Below are 18,836 nucleotides of genomic sequence, written 5' to 3' on the forward strand. Positions count from 1 at the left end.
TCTTAATTTATGCAGATTTAGACAGAGAGATGCAGAAATAGTACATCTAGATCCACTACATGCCCAAAGACTTTTGTTCTTTTTGGCATACGATATTTTTGTTCTTCTCAAATGAACCAAAAATGTTTCTGAAAAATCCATCCAAAAAGTTTATTCCAATAAACCACCTTTTCTCTGTTTATTTGAAAGTCGATTAAGAAAGCCCTTGTCTAACTCATACAGTGAGGTAAACTATATTCGGAGAAAACCGCAGAGACGAGGTAAGAAACATTATAGTATATAACTGTTAAGTCGTTGCTCATTGCAATAGCAAATATTAAATAATCAAAGACAAAAGTTACGGGAATGTAAGGGCAACGAGGTCAATTTAACTTCGAGTATCAAAAACTAAAGGCAATAACAAAGAGGTCCAAAATTCTTTACAGAAGCAAAAGCTTGCTTTCAATAGTTAATTAAAGAGCCATATCGTAGTAGGCCTAAATCTTTCGTTTACATGAAACTATAAGTTAACATTAACAAAAACTGACTGACATTATATCGTAGCAACTTTTTCTTTACAACAAACGATCTAAGCAGCTTTCTCTAAAAAACTTCCTACTTATAACTTAGTTCCCTTGAAACAAAAGACATATGTAAAGTCCCATTCTCATGCTAGAATAAAAGTTGACATGAAACTGAAGTAAAAAAACAATCTGATGCTGCAAGTTAAGATTGTACACGCTAAAAGATTGGAAGCATGACAAGAAACTTTAAGGAGAATCTACTACATGTTGATAACTCAATGAAAAAACAACCAGTCTGCTGCAAGAAAGGATGAAACCCCAAAACAGTTCAAGATAGTCACGAGGACTTTCAGTTCATCTTGTAGGGAGCTCATTTAATGAGTTATCAAGTATCCAACTAATCGAAATCAACATGATATGTGGACTTTAGACGTTGGGTGGTGGATTCAATCCCTACGAGAGCTGCATATTTGCGCTGCTGAATTTCTGTGCGCCTTGCTTGAGCTGCCTTCAACTGGGTGCCAAGTTCTTGCTCCTTGACTTTTGCAACTTCATGGGCTTCTTTCAGACTCTGCTTTTTATGTTCGATCTGCGCTAACTCTTGCTTCAGATGCTCGATTCGCCTCTTCAAGGTTTCCTCTTTCTCCTTGGCCTTCGCCCATTCTCCTTGAGTACGACCAAAATCCTCCTCAACATCAAGTGCAGTACTTTTAGCATTTTCATAATTTTCCTGCAATGCTGGCAAAGACAACATGGTTTCTTCTCTCTGCGCGTCTAGCAAATTGCAGCGATGAGAAATGTATTCTGTGACTTCTCTGTAAAAAGAGGCATAATCAACATCAAGCGCTTTCAAACAAGTAAAGGTAGCATTGGCCTGATGGACCATGTCACCAACATCGTTCTCAGAAGTAAGCAGCTTCTTCACCAATAAAGACCCGACTCCAAGAATCACTTTCTTCGATTCTTCATCTGGAATCTGGGGTCTATAATTTGCGTTTGGGGGATGCATCAGTACTCTAGACGACTTTACATTTAACTTTGTTTCCTCTTCGTCAGAGGGAACTTCCAAAGGCCTATCACTGGTTGACCCCAGTGAAGTTGGGGCAACAGCCTCTGGAGTATTCCCAGTCGCCAAAATTAATGGAGTGTCTCCAATCGACCCCAATGGAGTTGAAGCAGCTGCCTCTAGATTATTTGCAGTCGCCGAAACTAATGAACTATCTCTGGTGGACCCCAATTGAGTTGGTGCAACTGCCTCTGGAGTATTTGTGGTCGCCAAAGCTAATGGCCTATCCCCGGTCGACCCCAATGGTGATGCTGGAGGTGGTGAAACTGCAGGAGCTTCTGTAACTGATAGTGGCAGCCACATTAACAATTAACTATAACTACTTAAAGTTAAAGCTAACTAAGGCTTTAGTTTAGAAGATATATGCTATAAATTTACAAGTTATTGAAAGCATACTAAATCTTTAAAGTTCAAAAAGATGTATACTTTGAAGTTATATATATATGCTTAGAAAGATACAAAAGAAATGAATTTGTTTTATTTAACATGATGTACATGAAACTTTTTGTATATCTTTTTGTTAGCTTACATATTACTAACCAAACTGTAAAATTTCATCTTTATGACACAATTCTCATTCATATTAGCAAATTGTTAAGTTTTATAACTCGTGAAAAATTGCTAACAGATAACGCTCTCAGAAAGTTGAAGATGACTCAAGCTCAAAACACAAATAAGAGCTAACAGTAAGTATGTTCCCTGTTTCCTCCGATGGCGACCTCTGCCTAGCCCTCTGCCACGTTCTATAAGTTAAGGAACGGCGTCAAACAAAACTGGACTGACATCTCAGGAAGCTCTATTTCTTAAAGTACACGGCCTTTTAACAGGATTTTGTAGATTGGAGTTTTTCTCTGCATTTGTTAAAAGGGTGGGAATATGACTTTAAGGTTAGCAGTTGAAAACAAAAGGATGACTGAAAATGACTTTTGGACTGAAAGGATGGTGCAGAAAGTTGATGGAAGACAAATGAAAACTGAGGTGACTGTTTCTCCTTTCAGTGGTTTATATTGTGCAGAAACAAAAGAAATAGCTTTAGCAGCAGTACGATGATATATATTTGACTTTTATCATTTGTATACAACAACAATAACGCCTAAGTTGGGGTCGGCTATATGAACCATCATTGGTCATGTTTCTCCCATTAAAAATTCATCTCATGCACTTTTATAATTTATATAGGAATTTCAAGAATACGGGAGCTACTATAATAGTAACACCAACAGAGAAAGGAAAAAAAAAAAAAAACTTGAACTAAAACAGAATGTTCATGAGGCAAAAGTACAGAATGGGGAAAGGAGGAGGCTCACCATTTGATCTCTGCTTCGGAGGGCGACCTGGGCCACGACGTAAAGAAGATTGCGAGCCTGGATTTTCTGTTGTTGCCGTGGATGGCATTTCTACATCAACAACATGGAAAGATTTAGTTTAAGATATTGGAAGAAGTAAAGGAAATAAGATATATGCATAACAGATAGAACTTACTGAAGCTTTAGCTTAAGAAGATGTAGGATGTTTTAAAGTTAGAAATTCTTGAAAACGAACTAAACCATTAGTATAAAAAAAAAAAAGATGTAAGCTTTAAAGTTAGAACTTATTGAAACCTACTAGAGCTTAGCTACAAATGTATGCTTTAAACTTAAATATGTAAGCTTTAAAGTGAACTTATTGAAAACTAAGTAAGCTTTTAGTTTATGAAGATGTTGAGCTTCAAAGCATGAACATATATGCTTCTTCTTCTTTTTTTTTTTCCCTTTTTTTTTTTTTTTTTTTTTTTTTTTGATAAGGAAGAACTTCATATATGCTTTAAAGTTAGAACTTACAAAAAACTTGCTAAAATGAAAATAGAGCTAACAGTGGAGAACACTTTTTTGTTGTCTCAACTAGTGTATTTCGTACTCACTTATTTCCGCTTTTTTTTTTTTTCTTTTTCATATCAAAGCTCTATAAATGGCAAACCAATACCATTATATGCAATTCGACTTTTATCATTTATATACAACAACTACACCTCCTAACAAGTCGGGACGACTACATGAGTGCATGGGATGAAAGATATAGTGAAGGGTGAGAACCAACTATGTAGCATCTACATCGAGAATTCAAGTATTGTATACGCCATTAGTCCGATCCTTTGTAAGAACTACCGTAATAACGAACTTGAAAAATGGATCTGCTACTCAAGGGGTGGAGGTAGGCTTTAACATATGGAAAGGGCCAAGTCACAGTGGTAGTTTACGGGTTCGGCAAAACCTAATAACTTCGGCTCAAACCCTTTCATTTAATATATATGTAGTACAAAAATAATATATGCTGCACCCAGTAACCAAAAAGCAAAAATTGCAGTCCAAAACTCATAACAGAAAAATCCTAGTTTCGCCTCTTGCATGTGGGTCCGGAAGAACTCAATAGCTTTGACCCGAACCCTACATATGTGTTAAGAAATCACTAAATATGTACAAAAATGAAATTGATACCACAGTTACACTCATAAAGTTTATATCCAAGACCACTGGAACTACTCTAATAGTAACCCCACAAATAAACCTTGGACTCAGTTACACTCATGAAATTAGTATCCAAGACCTGGAACTACTTTAACATTAACCCCACAAATAAAAACTTTGGCCCAAACTCTAAATACGGTGTTAAGAAATCACTATATATGTACAAAAATGAAACTCATAACCCAGTTACACATAAAATTCATATCCAGGACTCACACTGAAACTATTTTAACAGTAACCCCCACAAATAAACCTTGAACCTAGTTATACTCACAAAATTTGTAACCTCATAAATAAACCTTGAACCCACCCACAAGAAAAGAAAAAAAAAGAGCATAAACCTTGAAGCCAGTTACACTCATAAAATGCATATCCAAGACCCACACTAGAACTACTTTAGCAGTAGCCCACAAATAAATCTTGAACTCAGTTACACTCATAAAATTCATATACAAAACCCACATTGGAACTACTTAAACAGTAATCCAACAGATAAACCTTGAACTCAGTAACTCATAAAATGCATATCCAAGACTCACACTAGAACTACCTTAACAGTAACCCAACAAATAAACCTTGAACTAAATAAAGAGAATGTTACTCACCCTCAACAGTAACCTTGAACCAAATAAAAAGAAGGTTAGTACTCACCATCATGTGATCTCTGTTTCCTAGGACGACCCCGGCCACGTTGTAAACCTTGATCATGTGGTCGTGGAGAAGGTCGGGAATGGTTTGGAACAAAGAAATTTGGACGAGTCCTTTTTCTTGAACTGCACCTCTTAATAACAGGATCAGGAGGAGTAGTAGTCCTTTCACCTTTGTCATGATCATCAGAGTTATCTTCAGTAGGTAAAATTTGGTCCAAAGGTTCAAAACCAGGTGGAGGTGGTATTTCTTTTTGCTCTGACCACATTCTTACTTCCTTGTGCTTAAACAAAAAGGGGGCTTCTTCAAGATACACAAAAATGAGTGATTTAGCTCTAAAGCAAATGAAAGAAGGAAAGATGTTTAAGCAGGCGTTTGGCCATGAAATCAAATATTTTTCACTTTATGTGTCATTTTAGAGTTGAAATTGAAGATGGAGTTGGGTTTGGTTATAGTTTTCGTAACGAATATTTGGTTTTTTTGAATGTATTAAAAGTGAAAAATAAGTTTTGATTCAAATACTCCTTCTATTTTAATTTGTTTGAAACTATTGTTTTTTTAGTCCGTATCAAAATAAACTATCTCTTTTTTTAATTTAGAAATAAATTTAGTTTATGAATGATTTACAGTCACACAAATTTTCAAGGCTTATTTTGAATCACAAGTTTTAAAAGTTTTTCCTCTTTTTTAAATATCATGCCAAATCAAATGAGTTCATATAAATTAAAACGGAGAGAGTATAATTTTAAGTTGTATTTGAAATTTTTATAATCAAATAATATAAAGTGAAAAAAATAAAAATAAAAATTGGAAAAAAGTGGATAATTCTCATGCACAGAGGAGGCCTGAGTATGTATTTCTTTGACAGGATTAAGGATGGTGTCAAGAGAGTAGGAGATAATGACAAAAATGGCGTGATTTTCTTTGAAAAAGTTGGTTGCAGAAACACACAAGAAATAGAAAGTTACAGGGGGGCAGAGGAAGTAATGAAAAGTGTGGGAAAAAGGACAATAAAGACGAGAATGTTGTAAAATGAAGCTAAAAGAGTCACAATAGTAAAGGATGAACACAATAGAAATAGAGAGACAAGAGAGGAGAGATTTCTTATTCATCCAAATGTGTTCAAGTATATCCCATATGAAAACTTATGCCTCTATTTATAGTGCTACATATGCATTCAATATATGAGATAATGGAAGAACCATTAAGATGGTGGAAGATAATGGAAGAACCATTAAGATGGTGGAAGATAATGGAAGAGGCATTATATTTGTGTAGTGGACATCCATACTCTATATTTACTATATTTCATAACACTCCCCCTTGGATGTCCATATATGTGCCTCGTTACACATTATTTGCTGCCTCGTTAAAAACCTTGTCAGAAAAACCCAATGGGATAAAATCTTGACCAAGGAAAAAAGAGTGCAGCGCGTATTTTCTCCCCCTGATGAAAAGATCACTTTAATTCTCGAAGACGACGCATTCCAATCTTGTATATCAGCTTCTCAAATGTCGAGGTTGGTAATGCTTTAGTGAACAGATCCGCCAAATTATCGATCGAGCGAATTTGTTGAACATCTATCTCACCTTTCTTTTCAAGATCATGAGTAAAAAAAGAACTTTGGTGAAATATGTTTTGTTCTATCTCCTTTAATGTATCCTCCCTTCAGTTGAGCAATACATGCAGCATTATCTTCGTACAATATAGTTGGAATATCCCTTTTCAAAATAAAACCACACATTTCCTGAATATGTTGAGTCATTGATCTCAACCAAACACACTCCCGACTAGCTTCATGAATGGCTATTATCTCCGCATGATTTGAAGAAGTGGCAGCTATTGTTTGTTTCATTGAACGCCATGATATAGCTGTACCTCCATATGTAAATAAATAGCCTGTTTGAGATCGGGCTTTATGTGGGTCAGATAAATATCCTGCATCTGCATAACCGATCATATCTGACTTGGATTCATAAGAATAAAATAATCCCAGATCAATTGTTCCTTGAAGATATCTGAATATATGCTTAACACCATTCCAATGTCTTTTTGTTGGGGAGGAGCTGAATCTTGCCAATAAACTTACTGCAAAACATATATCTGGTCGGGTATTATTGGCTAGATACATCAATGCCCCAATTGCACTGAGATATGGACTTTCATCACCAATGAGCTCTTCATCATTATCCTTAGGTCGAAATGGATCTTTATTTATGTCAAGCGATCTCACAACCATCGGGGTACTCAACGGATGTGATTTATCCATGTAAAAGCGCTTTAAAACTTTTTCAGTGTATGTTGATTGATGGACAAATATTCCATTTGTCAAATGCTCAATTTGTAGGCCAAGACAAAATTTTGTCTTACCTAGATCTTTCATTTCAAATTCTTTCTTCAAACACTCTATAGCTTTTGAAAGCTCTTTAGGAGTGCCAATGATGTTCAAGTCATCAACATACACAGCTATTATGACAAATTCAGACCCATATCTTCTTATAAAAACACAAGGACAAATAGGATCATTTTTATATCCTTCCTTTAGCAAATATTCACTAAGACGATTGTACCACATCCGCCCTGATTGTTTCAATCCATATAAAGATTTCTGAAGTTTTATTGAACAGGTTTCCTGCGAACTTTTGTATGCTTCGGGCACTTTGAATCCTTCAGGGATTTTCATAAGAATTTCTTGGTCCAATGAGCCATATAAATAGGCTGTGATAACATCCATCAGTTGCATATCAAGCTTTTCACGAACTGCCAGATTTATTAGATACCTAAAGGTAATTGCATCCACCACAGGAGAATATGTCTCCACATAATCAATGCCAGGCCTTTGCGAAAATCCTTGTGCCACAAGTCGTGCTTTATATCTTACGACTTCACCTTTCTCATTTCGTTTTCGCACAAACACCCATTTGTACCCCACTGGCTTGACATCTTCAGGTGTTCGGACTATTGGTCCGAAAACTTCACGTTTTTCAAGTGAAGTCAATTCTTCTTGAATTGCGTCCTTCCATTTTGGCCAATCATTTCTCTGTCTACATTCATCAACAGATTTTGGCTCAAGATCCTCATCTTGTTGCATTATCTCAACAGCAACATTATATGCAAAAGTATTGTCGACCACAATATCATTTCGGTTCCACCTTTTCCCCGCCGAGACATAACTTATCGAGATCTCTTCACTATCATTATTTTGAAGTATCTGGACCTTCTCTGTGGGCTTATCATTTATTATGTCTCGGGCCTCTTCTTGAGCAATTTCCCTCACATGATGATCATCTTGATCATTTATTTCTTTTCTTTTTCGAGGATTTTTATCCTTGGAACCGATTGGTCTACCACGTTTCAGACGTGGCCTGGAATCATTTGCATTAACCGTTTGTCCTACCGGGACATCAACTCGAACTGGAGTATTTGCAGCTAGAATATGAGATTTAGTAACTCTTGGAAGATTAGTAAATGCATCTGGCAGTTGATTTGCGACATTTTGCAAATAAATCATCTTTTGAACCTCTTGCTCACATTGATTTGTTCGAGGATCTAAATGAGATAGTGATAATGCATTCCAATCTATCTCCTTTTCCAACTGCTTATGTTCTCCCCCTAATGTTGGGTATACTGATTCATCAAAATGACAATCGGCAAATCTTGCTGTAAATAAATCTCCAGTCATCGGTTCTAAATATTTTAAAATTGAAGGAGATTCATACCCAATATATATCCCCAACCTTCTTTGGGGACCCATCTTTGTGCGTTGTGGTGGAGCAATTGGAACATATACCGCACATCCAAAAATTCGAAGATGGGAAATATTTGGCTCTTGACCAAAAGCCAATTGTAATGGGGAGAATTCATGATAACTGGTTGGCCTTATACGCACAAGTGCTGCTGCATGCAAAATAGCATGTCCCCATACCGAAACAGGAAGTTTTGTCCTCATTAGCAATGGTCTAGCTATCAATTGTAGGCGTTTAATCATTGATTCTGCCAGACCATTTTGAGAATGAACATGAGCAACCGAATGTTCAACTGTTATTCCCGTGACCGTACAATAATCATTAAAGGCCTGAGATGTAAACTCACCAGCATTATCAAGACGAATTTTCTTTATCGCATTATCTGGAAATTGTGCTCTTAACCTTATTATTTGAGCCAACAATCTCGCAAAAGCCATATTGCGAGTTGATAATAAGCACACATGTGACCATCTTGTAGATGCATCAATCAAGACCATATAATATTTAAATGGTCCACATGAAGGGTGAATTGGCCCACATATATCACCTTGTATACGTTCCAGAAATGCGGGGGATTCAATCCCAACCTTAGTTGCTGATGGTTTAATAATCAATTTTCCTTGAGAACAAGCAGCACAAGAGAATTCCTTAAATTGAAGAATCTTTTGGTTCTTCAAAGTATGCCCATGTGAATTCTTAATTATTTTGCGCATCATACTAGAACCGGGATGGCCCAACCGGTCATGCCAAATGATAAAATCATTAGAATCATTAAACCTTTTATTTACTACAACATGTGTTTCAACCGCACCAATACTTGTATGGTACAACCCGGAAGAAAGTGCGGGTAATTTTTCATGCACAAACTTTTCCCCAGCTTTCATTGTAATAATATAAAGGCACTCAACTTTTCCTTCATTGGCAGTCTCAATGTGATAACCATTTTGGCGAATAACCTTGAAACTTAATAAGTTTCTTCGAGACTTGCTGCAATATAGTGCATCACTAATGGCCAATATTGTTCCTCCAGGTAGTAATAAGGTCGCTTTTCCAGAGCCCTCAATTAATTTTGTACTACCAGATATTGTATTAACACAAGCCCTTTTCATAACCAAATGAGAGAAATATTTCTTTTCTCTTAATATAGTGTGAGTTGTAGCACTATCCAAAAGGCACATATCTCTATTACTCATCTTGGATCCAATTAAAGACTGGGGAATTTTATTTATCTTCATAAAAACAAAAATACATCGTAAGAAATACGGAAACTAACAATATAAAACTTAATTACTAATCCAGAAGATAAAACAACATAGAGAATTTAAGTACTTCTCGAAAATAAAACAACATAAAGACAACTTAAAACACATAAATAAAAATAATAACATAACACATTCCCCAGTGAAACGATCAAATCTCAATTTCGATCTCCAAAGAAGTCTTCAACTTCCAAATGAGTAATATCATCAAGCCCATCAAAATCATCATCTTTCAAAGCCAAATTAGCTTCAACATTATCATCATATTTTCGTGAAGGCCCTGCCTCATCGTTATTTTTAAAAGTCATGTGTGACTCCACCCGGGCATTAGCAGAAGAGGCACCACCTCTATTTGCCTTTCTTTTGAAGGAATTTTGATAAAGCCTGACAAAATGTTCAGGCGCCCGGCATTCATTTTTCCAGTGACCTTTCAAACCACAACGATGACAGTTGTTCCTTGAAGGATTGCCTTGATAACCCATATTGTTCTCCCTTTTATGGTGACCACCACCACGACGATTATTATATCGTCCCTTGCCCCTGCCACGCCCACGCTCATTATTATGGCCTCGATTATTTTGTCTTCTTTCAGTTGGGCCATGTGTTGCTACCACATTCGCTTCCGGGAATGGAGCAGTTCCAGTGGGACGGGCTTCATGATTTTTCAATAAAAGGGTATTGTGCTGCTCAGCCACAAGAAGACATGATATCAAATCAACATGCTTTTTAAAACCCCTTTCACGGTACTGTTGTTGTAATACCAAATTGGAGGCATGAAAAGTCGTAAGAGTCTTTTCCAACATATCCTCGTCAGTTATATTATCCCCACATAATTTCAGTTGGGAAGTAATTCTATAGACAGCAGAGTTATAATCACATACAGTTTTAAAATCTTGTAACCGTAAGTGAATCCACTCATAACGAGCCCTGGGCAATACCGTTACCTTAATGTGGTCATACCTTTCCTTCAAACCAGTCCACAATTCAAGTGGATCTTTCACTGTCAGGTATTCAACCTTCAATCCTTCATCCAGATGATGACGAAGGAAAATCATTGCCTTCGCTTTGTCCTGACTTGATGTTGTATTATCCTGAGTAATAGTGGCACCAAGACCTTTGGCGTCTAGGTGAATTTCAGCATCAAGTACCCATGATAGGTAATTCTTTCCCGAGATATCAAGTGCCACAAACTCAAGCTTCGACAAATTCGACATGATGATCAAAACTATCATAGAAATATTTGAGTTAGATACAGTTAAACAACATAATCTCAAAAATAGTAAGTTTAATTTCCACAAAACAATACCTTTTTACAAACACAGTACCTTCCTTTTTTTTTTCACAAAAACATTTTTTTTTTTTCAAACAATACTTTTTTTTTTATTTTTTCACAAAACAACCTGTTTCTTCTCTCAAACTTGTAGTCAATATAACCCAATCAAATTAACAGTAACATATAATCATGGTCTTATTAAAAGAACAACTAATCCACAACCACCAACCAATATATATATTTAAAGTACTGTTTTATAAAAATTACCATATTAGTGTTGTTAACTGTTAAATGTTTACTACTATAGCACATAAAGATTTATTATTTCATGAGAATACTAAAAGCGAATTGGCAGCGGAATATCAATTGACAGACCAAATGTATGGTACAAAAATATTTGCATAAAAATAGAATTGGCAGATGACTTAGAAGCTAATTAACTTTCTGTTTGCATAACTTATATTAGAAGGGTGGTAAAAACGCATACCAGATGAAAAAGTAGATTCAACTTGGAGTGATTGGAGCGACGGTAATGAAGTTAGAGACTCTTGCTGATAACGTGTTGTAAAATGAAGCTAAAAGAGTCACAATAGTAAAGGATGAACACAATAGAAATAGAGAGACAAGAGAGGAGAGATTTCTTATTCATCCAAATGTGTTCAAGTATATCCCATATGAAAACTTATGTCTCTATTTATAGTGCTACATATGCATTCAATATATGAGATAATGGAAGAACCATTAAGATGGTGGAAGATAATGGAAGAACCATTAAGATGGTGGAAGATCCATTAAAATGGTGGAAGATAATGGAAGAGGCATTATATTTGTGTAGTGGACATCCATACTCTATATTTACTATATTTCATAACAGAGAAATGTTGCACAGGTAGTACATGCAGATATTGGGAAGGAAAAAAGGAAATAGCTTTTGCTTCTTTGGGATTTAAGTGAAAGAAGAGAGAGGAGAAACCATTTTTTACACTAAAAGATACAAAAAAAAAAAAAAAACACTCATATTAACAAATTAATAATTCAGTATGAAATTTATCAAATTATTCTTATATAATAAAAATAAATTACTTTTACCTTTTGAGTAGAGCATGCACAAGAAGTAAATCTTTTGATATTTTTTTTTTTTTGATTAAGCACCGGGTGTCCGAGGCTCTTAGAGCCCCGACTAATCCCGGCGGTGCACAGGCCCTCGGCAAGGAGTTTCCCGCAAGTGCACCACGGGTAATTCAGGTTTTACCCAGTCCGATGGCCCTCAGAAATTATTTGCACCCAGTGGGTTTCGAACTTGAGACCTTGAAAGGGAGCACCCCAAGGCTCAAGCCAATTGCCACCAGGCCAACCCCTGAGGGTTCTTTTGATATTAGAAATCTAACAATATCAAGTTACTATGTGGTTTTTTCAATCATCATTTAGGTGTTAGTTTATTATCTAAGGGTAAAATTGAAAAAAACTAGTCAATTTATGTCTTGGTTTCCTAAGGTGACACTTATTATGAAATAAAAAATTTGGCTAAGGTGGCACTTATTATTCGATGGAGAAAGTATAAGTAAGTAATATGGTTCATTAACCTTTGATTACCCATATCAAACGTGTTAATAATATGGGTATTAAATATTTTGGACAAATAACACTTAACTCTCATATAATAATGAGAAAATTTCATAAATAACTATAGCTTAGAGCGTAATTACGAAACGCAACTCGGTTCGCCTATTTACAAAATGTAAGACAAAATCAGGCGGATATCAACTGTATCAGCAAAAGAGTTGTATGATTGTATCAGACAGGTATCAGTCGTATTATTTGTATCAACGCACATTGTATTAACTGAAATCGTGCGAAAGAGTTGTACCAGAGCATACTGTATCAATGCTAATAGCTACATTTCGTGAATACAGTAGCTACGTTTTGTAATTTTTTGAAAATCTTATACAAATATTATTTTAATAATGTTTCATTTTACAAGGTGATAAAAGGTATAATTTTGTAGCTAAGTATACTAAAATAGAATGCTAAACGAAAAATTAAAATTAAGGATATAAAGTTTCTAATGAGTTCAAGTTATAATAACATACATATATATTTCTTGAAACGTTGTTGATTTTAAGATTTTATTAAATTCTAAAAACTTGTTCCAACTGAAGCAACTATTAACATTATTTTATAGCCAATAAAGACATTTGAAATTAAATGAAGTCCTTTACTCCCTCTGTTCACTTTTACTTATCCACTTTAGACTTTTCACGTTATTTAAGAAATAATAAATGAAGTGCATAATTTACCAATATACTCATATTAATTGGTGCATATTTTTATTGAATTTGAAAAATTATTTGAAGTGATTATTTAATAGGGAAAAGGATCAAATATACCCCTCTACTGTAGTTTATTGGCTGACTTTGCCCTCCGTTAGCCAAAGTAGTCAAATATACCCCTCCCGTTACAAGTTGGGGCTAAATATGCCCCTACTGTTAGCAAAGTTTCAAAAATACCCCTCATTTCTAAATATTCCCACATAAGCAAGTCTAGTCATTGGAATTGGGTGACATAGTCGCCACATGACATTTAACTTATTCTATATGGTGCCTACACGGCAATTTTTTTAAAAACAATCTAGAAAATTATTTTTTTAAAAACAAATCTAAAAAAATGGCTTTTATTAAAAATCTGAATTTTTTTTGTTTTAATAAAATCCCCTTTTTTAAAATATATTCTCAAAAATTGGATATTCTAGTTAAAAATTCTGGAAAATGATTATTTTTAAATCTGGGAAACTATAAAGCATTTTTTTAAAAAAAAGTGTCCTAATTTTTTTTAAATTGGATTAATTTTAAAAAAACTAAAAAACTTTTAAAAAAAATTCCAGATTTTTTAATAAAAATATCCAATTTTCCAGATTAATTTTTAAGAAGCAGGTTTTATAAAATTAAAAAAAAAAACAGATTTTGAATAAAAGCCATTTTAAACAAATTTGGTATTAGAAAAATCAATTTTTCTGATTTGTTTTTTTTAATTTCCACATTAGCACCACATAGAATAACTTATATGTCATATGACGCCCATGTCACCCAATTGCAATGACTAAACTTGTTTATGTTGAAATATGTTAGAAATGAAGGTTTTTTTTTTGAAACTTTGCAACCAACTTGTAACGGGAGAGGTATATTTAACTACTTTGGCTAACAGAGGGCAAAGTTAGCCAATAAACTAAACTAGAGGGATATGTTTGACCCTTTTCCCTATGTAATACTATGGGTAAAACAGAAAAAACTAAATAGTCTTTTCTTGATATGCTAAAAATGACAAGTAAAAGAAAAAATTTATTTTTAGAATACTGGACAAGTAAAAGTAAATGGTGAGAGTATTTAATTGAGTATATTAAATAAAGTAATTCAATTTTTTGACTTGCACAATTCTCCAGTCACTTTTAAATCCAATTTGTTGTGTATCGCCATCTAATTAGCTTGAAGCGGGTCTACTGAGACCTTGAAAGAAGAAACTTTAAGCCAATGATGGTAACAGAGTTGATTCAATTAATAAGTTCCATTGAATCAGATGTATGAAGAAAAATTTGATTGCATTCTTAATTATCCAGCACTTTCATCTATAACTAAGCCCCTAAAAGTAGTGATGTAGTATAAAGTAAGAATCATGTGTAATGTTAATGATTGACGATACGCTTATAACAACTAGTTAAAAAGATTTGTTAATCACTAACATGAAGTACTAATAATTATTTGAATTTCATATTTTGTATGTAATACAATAACTTCAGGGTGCCTTGAATTAATTGGTCTATGGGAGACTTTTCGTCCCAATGAAAAATGTGCGTCCACTCTCTTTCTCTTTAATCTTTCCAAATTTTTTTAAAAAAGAAAAAAAAAATTAGTGATCGATGAGCAAGGATCAAGATTCAAGTAGCAATGAATTATCAAAAGTACAAATAATTGAATGGAAAAAAGTTAGAGATATTAATTCAAGTAGGTTATTTATTTATTTTTTGGCTTTTTGCTAATTTTGGTAGAACTCACAACAGTTGACTTAAGTTGCATATAAGGTTTTCATTGTGTGCAGTTCCAACTTCCAACATTTGGAAGTCACATAGTTATGCCCACCTTGGATATCTTGAACAAGGTCACTAATACAAGCAGAGCCAACACACATACTAGAACTTCCACAAATTAATTCTTCTTCACATCAATTTAAACCAGTAGAATGAGGCTCTAAAATAACAGCACAGAGCTAACATCAAACTCTTCAATTGGGAGTCACCAGAAACTATGTTAATTGGCTCAATGGTTTCATTGAACTACTCCCAAGTGCTGTTTTTACCTCATTTTACAGTATAGAAAATTTTAAGTGATTAGATGTTCAGATTTTTCCATACTCCCAACCAGTAAAAGTATTGCAACTGAGCATGAATAAGCCTTACCATCAAACAATTTAAACAGTCAATACTCATATTAGAATAAAAGTTGATATCAAACTGAAGTAAGAAAACAACATTCTGATTCCTTTAAATCCAAATTGTATGTGCTAAAAGGCTGAACAAGAAATTTAAGGAGAATCCAATGCATGCAAATAATTACATGAACGAACAATCTGTATATGATAAGGACTTTCCCCTACTAATAGAAATCATCAAAATCATAGAGGTATCCAAATGCTATTTATAAGACAGTAGGCGTCGTGTGGCGGATTTAATCCCTTGGAGAGCTTCATTCCTGCGCCGCTCAATTTCCATCTGCACCTCTCTAGCTGCCTCCTTTTGTGTACCAAGCATTTCTACCTCAGCTTGTGCAATCTTATGGGCTGCTTTATGTTTTTGCTCTTCATCTTTCAAGCACTTCTCATCTTGTTCAATATCAGCAACCTCTCGTTCCAATCTGTGAATCAGCTCTCTTGCATCTTCTATTTGCCTCTTCAGAGGTTCCTTTTTCTCCTTTACCATACTCTGTTTTTCTAGAGTATTTTCGATCTCCCCTTCAAGATCATCTGCATGAAGAACAACATCTTCATATTTTTTCTCCAATTCTAAAACAGACAACAGACAACAGACAACATATCTAGTTTTCTCTCTTCAGTGAGTATATCATATTTATAAGCAATGAAGTCCTTGACATCTTTGTGGAATGAACCACAATCAGCACCAAACCACTTCAACTTGACGAAAGAACGATTGGCTAAAGTAACCATGTCATCCACGCTAGTAATCGTCCCAGAAGTGAGCTCTTTCACCAACACAGACTTGACTTCATCGGTGATCACTTTCTTCGATTTTTCATGCATTTGGAAAGAATATCCTTTTGTACTAGTATGTGTTTCTTTTGCTACTTTCAGTCTTGATAAAGGATCTATCTTTAACTTTGTCTCTCTCTCTCTCTCTTCTTCCTCTTCATCACAAGGAATTAGCAAAGGTGTGTCAATGGTTGACCCCAATGGTGGCATAGGAGGTGGGGGAACTAGCTCTGGAGCATTTGTGCTCGTCGAAACTCGCAAAGGAGTACTTCCATTTGATCTTGTTGGTGGCACATGAGGTGGGGGAACTAGCTCTGGAGCATATGTGCTCGTCAAAAGTCGGGAAGGAGTATTTGCATTTGATCTTGTTGGGGGCACAGGAGGTGAGGGAACTGTTGGAGCTTCTGTTGATGCTGTCACATTAACAATATTAACAGTTTGGTTTAACATATCAGAATAAACAATGTTAAATACTCTCTTGAAGAAACTGATAAGCATGCATGTAAAGGAAATGAGAAAGAAGTGAGAGGGAGGAGGAGAAGTCATGCTTTCGTTTCTATTTATTTTGTTTCAAGTTTTTGGTCTTTTTTTAATCAAAGTTTTCTACATTTCACTCTCCTTATGCAACAGTTGGTTAGAAGGAAAACTCACTGGAGTTCCAAACCTGAAACAACACCTCATGACACGGATTATGGAAGATTATCAGGACCCATGTATTAGTAGAACATCTTTTGAAAAATAAAGCTATAAAAATCTTCTTCTTTTTTGTGTGAGCAATTGTTACATAACATCAGAAAAAGCATAGACCACTGCAACAAATAAAACAATTGATAACTTACTCTATGTACAGTTAAAAAAAGCACCAACTTTCATACACTTATCCAGAGAAAAGAAAACACCAATCTTTCAAACATTAGAGGTTATTTTCATAGTTGATAAACGCCATTATTTTATTTTACATATCCAAGCACAGAGAGTGCACATCAAAATAAAAATGTGATCTTTCGGCAAAGAAGGGGAAACATAAACGGTTTCTAAATATCCCCTTTAAGGATCAAATGGCCGGAAGAGGGGAAGTGGGTAATACCAGATTCCAGACTGATCCAAGATGTCCAGGTGGTTTCTCAAATTGATTAGAGAGGAAAACTCACTGTTCCAAACCTGTAACAACACCTCATGGCACTGGATTATGGAAGAGTATCAGGGCCCTATGGGAGGATTTGTCTCTAATACATCTTTCCAAATGGGGAATGGGGTTAACATAAAGTTTTGGAAGGACACATGGCGAGGGAACTCCCCACTTAAGGAAACCTTCCCCTACATATTTTTTTCAAGACTGGGAAGTTGAGGATCTTATGGCTCTTCTAAGATCCTTAGAGAATCACTCATTGAGCACTCAAACTGTAGATAGACTGAAGTGGGGCAGCTCTAGAGACGGGTTATACTCGGTCAAAGCAGCCTATGCACTTATGAGTTATGTTGCTCGGACTCTTCAAAAATGCCGATGGGTGCGTGTCTGACACGGGTGCGGCAGCATTTTTGGAGAGTCCGGGCAACATAGCCTATGAGCTCGAGCAAGGCACTGCTAGACTTGTGGCCTTGGAAGTTGATTTGGAGAACCAAACTCCCTACAAAAGTAGTATCCTTTAGCTGGACAGTCTTAAATGGATCATGCTTAACCCAAGACAACCTTTCCAGGAGGAACATGCAGCTTGTCAACAGATGTCATGTGTCATTCCAGTTTAGAGTCCATCCACTGTCCAGTTGCAGCAGACATCTGGAATATGCATGTTCTTAACCATTTTATTTACTGGTCTATGCCTTTTAAAGTCAGGGAGGGTCTATGAATCTTGGGGTTTCAGAAGTTGACAAAGCCATCAAGAAAATCTGGAGTATGGTACCTGCTTGTATTTTTGGGCGTACATAGCTAGAAAGCTATGTCACTCGGACTCTTTAGGAATGTCAACGGGTGCATGTGGGATCCCCCAAAAGTAGTAAATTTTTGGAGAATCCGACAAGAGTGCGGCAACAATTTTGGAGAGTCCGAGCAACATAGCTTGAAAAGGCAGATGTTTAGTTAACCTCTTTAGTTGGGCTAATCTTTCCCCTGTAAATAGCCCCGACTTATTTCATTTACTTCATCACAAAAAAAAAAAAAAAAAAAAAAAAAAAAGAAGCCTCACTGCAAATCACAGAACCACATAACCAGCTATACCAACAGAGCCGAGCTTAAGACGGTATCATGTTTTTCTCTAAGACAACCCAACACTCTGTGTCACGACCCAACCCCGTAGGCCGTGACTAGTGCCCGAGTTGGACACTCATAGTGCCTGTTAACTGTAATCATTTATAACTAGCATGTCATGAACTTATTTGTATAAAAAGGTAGGGTGTTGTTTTAAAGTTGTCAAAATTTTGTATGTCGTAGGCACCTGTCTCCTGAGGAGTTAAAATTTTTAAACAACAACATATATATTTCTACGCAAGCCGACAAGGCTGCCACGATATGCAACATACCAAACATACATATATATGCAAGCCGACAAGGCTGCCATCACGAATGGGTACGCCCCAAACATAAGT

General features: G+C 35.5%; 2 protein-coding genes across 2 annotated transcripts; both read right to left on the reverse strand.

The window, feature by feature from the left end:
* Window positions 1-456: 456 nt before the first annotated feature.
* LOC132634892 (uncharacterized) lies at window positions 457-5,206 on the reverse strand. The gene is made up of 3 exons (XM_060351034.1): window positions 4,725-5,206; window positions 2,877-2,966; window positions 457-1,853 (listed from the first exon to the last, which is right to left on the reverse strand). Exons 1-3 carry the CDS (start codon window positions 4,987-4,989, stop codon window positions 901-903), a joined length of 1,308 nt encoding a protein of 435 aa, XP_060207017.1. The 5' UTR covers window positions 4,990-5,206; the 3' UTR covers window positions 457-900.
* Window positions 5,207-9,885: 4,679 nt separating this feature from the next.
* Window positions 9,886-10,941, reverse strand: LOC132637087 (uncharacterized). The gene has a single exon (XM_060354234.1). The coding sequence runs from the start codon at window positions 10,939-10,941 to the stop codon at window positions 9,886-9,888; it is 1,056 nt and encodes a 351-aa protein (XP_060210217.1).
* Window positions 10,942-18,836: the final 7,895 nt, after the last annotated feature.

This window comes from Lycium barbarum, chromosome 4 (assembly GCF_019175385.1).
Source record: "Lycium barbarum isolate Lr01 chromosome 4, ASM1917538v2, whole genome shotgun sequence".
NCBI classification, from domain to species: Eukaryota; Viridiplantae; Streptophyta; class Magnoliopsida; order Solanales; family Solanaceae; genus Lycium; species Lycium barbarum.

Excerpts from the sequence above, each read along its gene's own strand:
- LOC132634892 (XM_060351034.1), bottom strand. The coding sequence starts at position 4,989 with ATGTGGTCAGAGCAAAAAGAAATACCACCTCCACCTGGTTTTGAACCT. Across the intron at positions 2,967-4,724 it reads GAAACAGAGATCACATGATG|AAATGCCATCCACGGCAACA; the intron begins GTGAGTACTAAC and ends TTGTTGATGTAG. Across the intron at positions 1,854-2,876 it reads TCCGAAGCAGAGATCAAATG|TTACAGAAGCTCCTGCAGTT; the intron begins GTGAGCCTCCTC and ends TGCCACTATCAG.
- LOC132637087 (XM_060354234.1), bottom strand. The coding sequence starts at position 10,941 with ATGTCGAATTTGTCGAAGCTTGAGTTTGTGGCACTTGATATCTCGGGA.